We start from the raw sequence: 9,077 nt of genomic DNA, 5'->3' as shown, positions 1-9,077 counted from the left end.
GGTAAGTAGACAATGTGAGGTCCTGTTAGACGAGATTCTAGGAAAGGAATGCAGTTAACAACCTGCCGCGTCCTCTTGCACTATTCACGCAGTCCCACCCCACACCCTTGTTTTCGCATAAAACCCACGCTCCTCTTGCAGCCCGCGGTCGTATTCTTCCAGGACAGTCACGTCAGCAAGTAGAAAAAGTGAAGGTGGGCACACACATCGAACTTTCCCACGATATCAGAGAAATTCAGGAATGAAAATGACGTTACATACGAGGTTGATGCATTTGTGCATGTCATACTAAGCAAGGTGTAAAAACAGTTGCTTTATGAGGAATTAGTTCGTACCATTGAATATTTGACGCAATAGACAAGGTGTCGCAGAAGCCGATGTTGCTATAACCAAGTTTTACTGTACGTCGAAATGACATTATATTTAACAATCAATCAAATTTAGAAATTCAGCAAACTTGAATGAGTTAATATTTTATTATGCTGATAATATTCTGTACACAGTTACACTTAACTCCTACTTTACATGAAGCTCATACACATTTTATGAAATATCCACACACACACAAAAAATTACCATATACAATATTAGTACATAAGAGTTCATTTAAATCTGTACCTGTCATTAGAAACATTTTTTGATATGGTACATACTTCATGAAATACTTTAATACATTTAATGTTGATCAGCTATGTCAGCTAAGGAACGTATGGCTCTATACAGTTCATCTCTGCACTGATGATCAGATTTGTCGACCAAAAAGTTACATATGATCTTTGAGACACAAAGACACAAAGAAAGCAATTAGAAGATACTCCTAATAGCAGTACAACTTTCAACCCTTTCTTTAATGCCTTTTCAATTGGCAAGGTCATCTTAGTCCCATTTTCAATTGCTGGCCCTTTGTCCCTCCTCATTTATGTGGCAATATATAACTATAAGTACCTGGGCTTCGGGCAGTACTTGTCTTGATGCTGGGCATTGCTGATGCTGTTATGGTCTGACCTGCACCACTACTGCTTAATGATATAGTACTGCAGTTCATGGAGCTGCCACTGCTTATAGGACTTGGCTCTCGAATCCCACCACCATGAAGAGGAGAATATTTCTCTCTGGTCAATGTACGTTTTGACATTGCCAGTGGGGCCCGATACTGCAACATTTCTCAATGAATGTTTATCTATAATTTAAAAACCTTCGGAACATTCTACCTTCAGAATCCTTGAAGGCTTCCTCACACTAAACTGTACACATGGTTCTACTGCTAAAACAGAACCCAAACTAATTAAAAAGCTACCTGATTTGCAAGAATACTGTAGAGGAGGGGTCTTAGCTAAAGGTCTCGAGTACAGCTGCAGTTAGAGAAAAATCACATTAAATAACACAAGAGATAATCCAGAGAAAATTGGGCTGGTGACTGACTCAAGAGAGATGAGGATGTAACTTGTGAATTGGAATACCCACTCACCTTTCATTCTCCCTTTCATTCAACATATCTGATATCATTATCAACCTATTACATGCAAAGCAGAGTTTGATAAACTCTGAAATATGTTTGCCTTGTAGACTACATGTGTGCATGCATGCACATGTGTGTATAAAGACTTTTCTCTTCACAGTCATATCCAGACCAATTTTGAGGCTCAGCCTGCTTCACACTCAGTGAATACCAGAAACTCTTTTCCAGATATAAAGTGGTGGAATTTTGACACTGATAATTCACCTGCATTTACCGCAGAGTTTAAGATTACGTGAAGCTTTATGTTCACTCTTCTTACATGCCCTCATCTTGTGGTAATTCAGCACAGGGACAAATTCATTAGTACTGTTTCCTTTGTCATTCTTGTTACTCTTAACCCTTCATTCACTCCATTTAAAAAACTAATACATTGTGCCAATAGCCATGATTTCCTTGGTTATCTACATTTTAAACAAGATTACACTATGCGTGATTTGAGGTTCTCACGGCAGTAACTCAGGCAACATGCGGTAGCGTTGTTAGTTGAAACTACATGCTGGAAAGTCACAGATTCTATTCCCAGTGAGGTCACTGGATTTTTCAATTTACCTAATCCTTCCAGGCACACTATGGCCCTGGGGTCAACTCAGCCTCTAACAAAAATGAGCACCGGGAGACTTCCCGGGAGTACAGGGTGGCGGGCATGTAAGGCTGACAACCTCACTGACATCTCTGTGCTAAGTGTTTAAAAAAGGTGGGAGTCTCAACACCCCACAACCCTGTGGGCATCTGTGGCCTGTTAGAAGGATAATTTTACTTTACAGCAGTAACTATTTTCTGGGACATGACACCATGTAGTCTGGTATGTGTGTACCAGCATTTCAGAAGAATATCTTTAATGTCTAACAAACTACACAGAATCACAGCCAAGAAAAGAGTGCTCTTCAAGATTACACTACATTTTACTATGTCAGCAATATCAAAGGGTTGATTTGCTCTTCCATTATTTCTTGTATTGACATCTTCTGCAGATATAACATATTAATTTCCTGCATAAAGTAAAACAAAATAAATTATATATAATGTCTATTTTGCCCTAATATTGCTAAGTCACTAGGAATCCACTCTGTGCTAAGCAATTTCTACAACCTGGGAAGATTCTGTTTCAAACAGATATTACTTCTTAAAAACAGGGAAAGGCAAGTCGCTAGATTGAGCTATGTCTTCCTCAGTCAGGACAGCCAGTGTCCTGGCTGAGATTTGACCTAAGCACCTCCTGAATACAAGTCTCTACAGTGTTAACACTATACCAACCTGCTTGGTCATGTCCTCATTGCCAAATTCAACAGCCACATACATACTCAATAAAATACCACTTATTTTAGCTGTACCATATCAATTTCATTAAGCAATGCTTAATCTCACAAAAACACATCATCTACTGCACATGCACTTCTGTTCTAAACTGACATTAAAGTTCAGATCAATAACTCAACTCTTTCTTCATACCCGGCACACAGTAGCGTAGTTGGTTGGCACCATGCTACAAACTGGAAGGTCATGGGATTGAATCCTGATGAGGTCACTGGATTTTTCAATTGACCTAATCCTTCCAGCCACACTAAGGCCCTGGGGTAGCGGCCTCCGTAGTCTAGAGGTAACGTTCCCACCTCATGACTCGTAGTATGCGGGTTCAAATACCTGGCAGAGGTCGTCAAATTTTTAGGGGCGGAAAAATTCAGGGAACAAGTCTTCTGGGAGGGACTTTAAGCCGTGGGTCCCGTGTCGTAGCTTTACGGCACGTAAAAGAACCTCATCTCTCCAAAGGAGGTCACTGAGCCAAAGTACGAATGTTTCCCGCACAACAGCAGTCTCTAATACCTTCGGTAGATGGGGGAAGCATTATAGATACCTCTCAGCTAGTAGAGCCGGTCTCGCTGGCTGGGCGGGACTGATGGTAAGCACCAGTACCGGTAGGATATAGAGACTGGTAGAAATCATAGAGGGAAGCACAATGGACCAATACAGGTCTAAGTGCATGGGGAAACCCACCCTCTCCAATAACTAACTAACTAAGGCCCTGGGGTTGACTCAGCCTCTAACAGAAAGGAGTACCAGGAATTTTCCTGGGGGGTAAAGGGCAACCGGCGCGTAAGGCTGACAACCTTACCGCCATCTACGAGCCAACTGTCTGGATGTGGGAGCCTTGACCTCTCACACCCCTATGGGCCTTCACTGCCTGTTACAGGGATAGCTTTACCTTTACCTTCCTTCATAATCTAAAAATTCACTGTATTCTACACCCGCAACAGAGAAAATGACAAATAAGCAAATGTTCACAAACACTGTATTACATGCTTGTTGATGGTAACAAAAATTACCATATCCACAACCTATGTTATGTATGGTACCAAATGAGTCAATTAGGAGGACCCTTCATCCAACATACCAACACATATACACAATGCACTCTATATACCTTAGTTCTTGCTTCCAACCTTTCCTTTGCTTGGATGCTTGCTGGTGATTTTGGGATCCGTGCCTTTTGTTCCTTGCACCATTCGATATGTCGATCAAAAGCCTTTGGTCCAAAATTTCTCTCACAATGAGGGCATTTCTCATGAACTGCAGGCCTTGACTGAGCCACTGCGGATGGTAAACTTCTCTTTCCATGACCTTCACTTACGCCCCTGGCTTGTCGAACTGCTCTAACAAACTCCAGGTGTTTCTCCTTCCATGCTGATTGTGACTTCCTGATTGGAGACATCTCGGTCTTCTTTGGAATAACTGGGAGGAACTCTGCCAAGCCTTGGATTCTTTGTTTTGAGGAATCAAAAGTTTTCCTCTTCTTGGCTGCATTTTTTTCACAAATTTTACTGTGTTTCTCAAGTGATTTTGGTTTAAATGTTCTGTTACAAATTGTACAGGGCAATAATATGGACGGAGCTTCATCTGAAATTATAACATGTTATCATAGTTAATACACACATTATACATCTGTTTGTTCATTCCACAAAAACTGTTCTCTTATCATTACTGTGACTGTAAATTCATGGTCATTGAAGGGTGAAGTGTATGTTAATCAAGAAGTCAACTATTTTATGTTGCTGCGATTTAGCAGTAACAAATTTGGTAAAATATGATCATGAATAATGAATTGGGTCAATGTAAATGGATGTAACAATCCCACAGTTTGCCTGAAGGAATTAAGAAAAATCACAAAAACTCTCAGAAGATGAAAGTATCAGTTGACTTTCACTGGACTACACAGAATTACACCCCATAATATAGAACTCTTCACAACCACTGCCACGATACCTCTAATCCTATATTCTTGGGAATAACTTCATGATGCTTAGTATAAATATTATGACAACAAAGACATTTTGTTTACATTTATCAATTCCATACTGTCAACAACACCAACTCAGCAGCTATGTGAAATTTGGTGGCAGAGTTAAACACCAGCCAGTAAGGTTCTGAAATATTATCTGATAGCATATCTTTGAAAATCTTGAAAACAGAAAATTACGACACACAATTACTAGGTTGGCAACACACGGATTCCACCACAAGATATGCAAGAACGAACGTTTCCACGAAGCAAATGACGCGTGTGTGTGTAAACACTGTGATAAAAAGTGCAGTAGATACCACATTACCATATGCAAAAACTTAACCACATCAATAACCGAATACAGTCGCAAATAGAAAACAATTACTCTATGCACATTGTGCGCATTCCCGTATTATTATATCTTTGAAAATATGCCACTTTTAGTAAGGTACTATAAAACCATACTACTAAAGTGTGAAATACATATTTATATTTATATCTGACAGTGATTGACTAATAAATCATTGGAGACAAGCATGTGAAATTTTATGTGGAGGTATATCATAATATTCATATTAATTCTGCATGAAACCTTTTTTTTTTTTTGTCTAAATTGGGATAGTTCAGTCAGTATGATGACTGAATATGGATTTGATTTTTTGGAGAGGTATGGATTTTTCACTTTTTCACCATGCCCATACTGATTCTGGACCTTTCCAGTCCCTTACTGATTGGGTAACAGGGCTATTTCCCTAGCAGACAAGCAGCTGAAGTGAGCAGCTGACCATTGTGGAGCCTAAGAATGTTTAGAGCTATAACTCTACTCCCCCATGTCTTTATGTCATGGCACACAGAACAATCTTATCTTCTTAATAATTATGAACATGGTGAGAATTTTGTTCATATTGACAAATTTAACATATAGATCAAATTTACACTAGTGGAAATTTTTTACATAAATGGATCACTACATCATATAAAAATTAATTTATAGTTCTTGCTTTCTGCACCATATAGATAAAAGCACACAAAAAAGTAATCAGAATACATTCATCCCAGAATATTTTAATATAAAACACAAACCACAGTAACACATAAAAATATTAAACAATTACTTTTATACATGTCAGAGTATTTTCAAATATATTTAATATCACAGAATGTAATTTAAGGATTTCAACATACTCATTAAGAAAAATTGTGATGTATACTGCACTTGACAAAACGGTTACATAAATTACATGCTTATTAATATCGGAGTTTTCTATCAGGTAAATCATCGACAGTTTGAAACAAAATTATTTACACGCGAGAAGTTACATTATAAATATAACATCAGAAATACATTTTACAAATCAAAAATAAATACTTCCGTCACTTTGATGGTAATGAGAGGCATTCTCACTGAATATTGAATGACCTTCTTCAAACAAACAAGAAAACAACAAAGGTCAATTTTAAATGCTTAAACGCAATATAATCTGCTACACTGCCTCCCACTTTCGAATTGCACATAACAGCACGTTTCCTTATTTAGTGATAATGACATTCAGGAATATAACGTGGGACAATGAATTAGATAACTTTCACTACGCACCACTTTAAAATAATAAATAGGCAAACATCTTTATGTTTACACATGGGCATTAAAAATATTAAACTCAGAATACACGGCTTAAATATGAAACAAATTACATAAAATTAGCAGACGATACGGTTAGTTAAACTTATACCGAGGCAAGCGTAGGAGACAACACCTGACGATTACAATACGATTTATCACTCAGTACTGTGATAATCCCAGCAGCCACTCAAATAAGACACTGACCATGAACAAATTTTGTTATCTAATGAATTAGTTTACTGTTTAGATCCAGCAACGAGAGAAAAGTCTATAAAATATTTCACCGTGCGTGTTTACTATACCTTCCGCTTCTGCCATTTTCGTTGCTCTGAGCAACCTGAATCTCTATGATGATTGGGTGTCATTTCACGTGTACAGGTTGCTATAGTAACAGGATTCGAGTGGGTATAAACATTACATAAACAAATTAAGAAGAAATATCAATACTAATGCAACGTCATATGTCAGCGCAGGCAAATTTACTGATGAAAATTTTTGTGATGTCTAATCCAAGTCGTATGTCTTTGTCAGTATGTAAACATGTAGGTCATTTAGCATATATTATAGTACCTAAGATTTGGTTATCATGTGATTGCATGCAGTGATGTTTGTACAAAGCACATTTTTGTTACATCCGAATAACACACCCATGGTTCCCTTGCACATGAAACACTATAACCTATTCTATGAAATACGTAGCCAGTTCCTAGCACAGTATGTCTGATTCTGTTTGTAACTTTGTTAAAAATATCCTCTCTTACCATAACCTAATATTTGTATAAAAAAAATGTCAGGTTTCTGCCCACAAATACAGTTTAAAAATGAGTTTAATCGTGTTGTGTTCCATTATCTTTCTGTGAAAGGTTTCCAGAATTCGTGGAACTCCTCCAAAACGTAATTTTACACATACACACAGTTCACATACGAGTATATTTACTGAACCACTGACAAAGACAAGTCAACTTGATGGAGTACGGAAAATCATTATGTCCAACCAGAAAACAAGGTATTTGATTTTACTTCCTTAATGAGTAAACTTTAACTTGGCTCAGAATTATTTTTGTTGTATTCCATGCCTTGTATTGTTCATAAACAACATGATTACTTTTTATTAATCATAAAATTGTTATTGTAGAATTACATGCAATCTGATGACTTCATTCAGGCACAGTATGACAAAGCAAAAATTACTCTTGCGTTTTTTATTGTAGACCAATAAGAAAACAGAAGAAATAAAAATGCCGATAATATTTTCTAAAATTAAGTATAAAAATAGAAAGTAACTTTGCAACATTGAAGTATAATCAAATTTGGCAGGCTACTGGTTATTATGATGCTTCTCATAGTGAATATAATGTATGTAAAATTTTATTTCGTAGGAATGCTCTTTCACTTCAGATGATGGAAGATCTCATAAGTAATATTACATTTAACCAAGATGATCCTGCCTTAAGATGCATTGTTCTATATGGTGAAGGAAAAGTATTTTCAGCTGGCCACAATCTTAAGGAGTTGGTGAGTACATGCTTATGGATTAGTATCATGATCATACATTATGCTTTGTAATGAAGTTTGCATTCTTTAGTTGTAATCTGATTAATAACTGATCACTGATCTTTCGACATCTCACTGACATGAGCTTTGAGATTCCCACAGTGGTGACACTCAAGATTATGGTTTATGCTGCCTCTGTCTTCAGGGTATTTGATGGAGGCAGCAGGTTTCTATGAAACACTGATCTACCAAATCACACATTACGTCCCATAAAACCATAATCATGATTCCTATTGAAGATTTTATATTTGGAAACATTTCCTGTGTGCAGACCAGCAAGGAAGGCATTGAGCACCATAACCAGGTGTTCTCCACATGCTCTCGTCTAATGCTAGGGATCATGCAGTGTCCTGTTCCAGTCATAGCTGTAGTGCAAGGTTTGGCCGCTGCTGCCGGCTGCCAGCTGGTGGCAACTTGTGATATTGCTATATGCACAGAGAACAGCTCATTCTCAACGCCTGGGTAATAGTCACTGAAGTTTTTCTAGAATGTGACAAATATTTTCAGTAAGTTTTATGACATTTAGGAAAAGAATCCTATGCAGTATGCCACAATTAGAACACTCTGAGTCCTAAATTTATGTGTTAATCACTAGTGACATGTAAGTTTGGTATTCAAAGTGTCATAGATTTACAAATGTATTTTACATCAAGTGAGAATGAATTTGGTTGCGCCGGTTTTCATATGAGTACCAACTTTACACTAAGCTGCTTAGAATATGTCCAGTAAGTGATATTTTTTTCTCAAGTGTCCTGAGGATGGCTAGATGTAATGAAAAACAGCTGAATTTACCCATAATCCACACTGGAAATTCTTCACGCCAGTGGCAGATAAACTGTTCTACCATCTCCTGTAGCTCTTTCAACTAGAAGAAGAGTTAATGATGATAGTATTAATCTGTGCAGATGCAAAGTTTATCTTGGTTGAACTTTTGCTATATGAATGAATGAATGTATAATGGGTGGGCCTTCTTGGTCCTTGCACTGAGACCAACAGTTTCATTTCATTTCATTTATTTCGTGTCCATGGATCATTATACATGATATAAGACATGTCATTCTTGTGTAGTTATAGTATAATAAGTTTCATGATGTTACTCTTGG

At 37.4% G+C, this 9,077-nt stretch overlaps 2 protein-coding genes across 5 annotated transcripts in view; one reads left to right on the top strand and one right to left on the bottom strand.

Moving 5' to 3' along the window:
• Positions 1 to 6,791, bottom strand: part of LOC111869012 (J domain-containing protein DDB_G0295729) — an 18,998-nt gene extending 12,207 nt beyond the window's left edge. For both annotated transcript variants that reach the window (XM_033753257.1, XM_023860184.2), the window contains exons 1-3: positions 6,723 to 6,791; positions 3,939 to 4,411; positions 946 to 1,153 (exon numbers count right to left, since the gene is read on the bottom strand). In XM_033753257.1, coding sequence (XP_033609148.1) covers positions 946 to 1,153; positions 3,939 to 4,411; positions 6,723 to 6,738 — 697 coding nt within the window. In that variant the 5' untranslated portion in view covers positions 6,739 to 6,791. The remainder of the gene's footprint in view (positions 1 to 945; positions 1,154 to 3,938; positions 4,412 to 6,722) is intronic.
• Positions 6,732 to 9,077, top strand: part of LOC111869013 (enoyl-CoA hydratase domain-containing protein 3, mitochondrial) — a 12,100-nt gene continuing 9,754 nt past the window's right edge. The window contains exons 1-4 of one of the 3 annotated variants that reach the window (XM_023860187.2): positions 6,732 to 6,821; positions 7,284 to 7,426; positions 7,800 to 7,935; positions 8,246 to 8,436. In XM_023860187.2, coding sequence (XP_023715955.1) covers positions 6,768 to 6,821; positions 7,284 to 7,426; positions 7,800 to 7,935; positions 8,246 to 8,436 — 524 coding nt within the window. In that variant the 5' untranslated portion in view covers positions 6,732 to 6,767. Of the gene's footprint in view, positions 6,963 to 7,283; positions 7,427 to 7,799; positions 7,936 to 8,245; positions 8,437 to 9,077 lie in introns of all 3 variants that reach the window. The other 2 variants (XM_023860185.2, XM_023860186.2) reach the window with 2 other exon arrangements.

The sequence above is a fragment of the Cryptotermes secundus genome, unplaced genomic scaffold (genome assembly GCF_002891405.2).
Source record: "Cryptotermes secundus unplaced genomic scaffold, Csec_1.0 scaffold70, whole genome shotgun sequence".
NCBI lineage: Eukaryota > Metazoa > Arthropoda > Insecta > Blattodea > Kalotermitidae > Cryptotermes > Cryptotermes secundus.
Note: the sequence above shows the minus strand (reverse complement) of the source record. Positions and strands in the feature narration are given on the sequence as shown.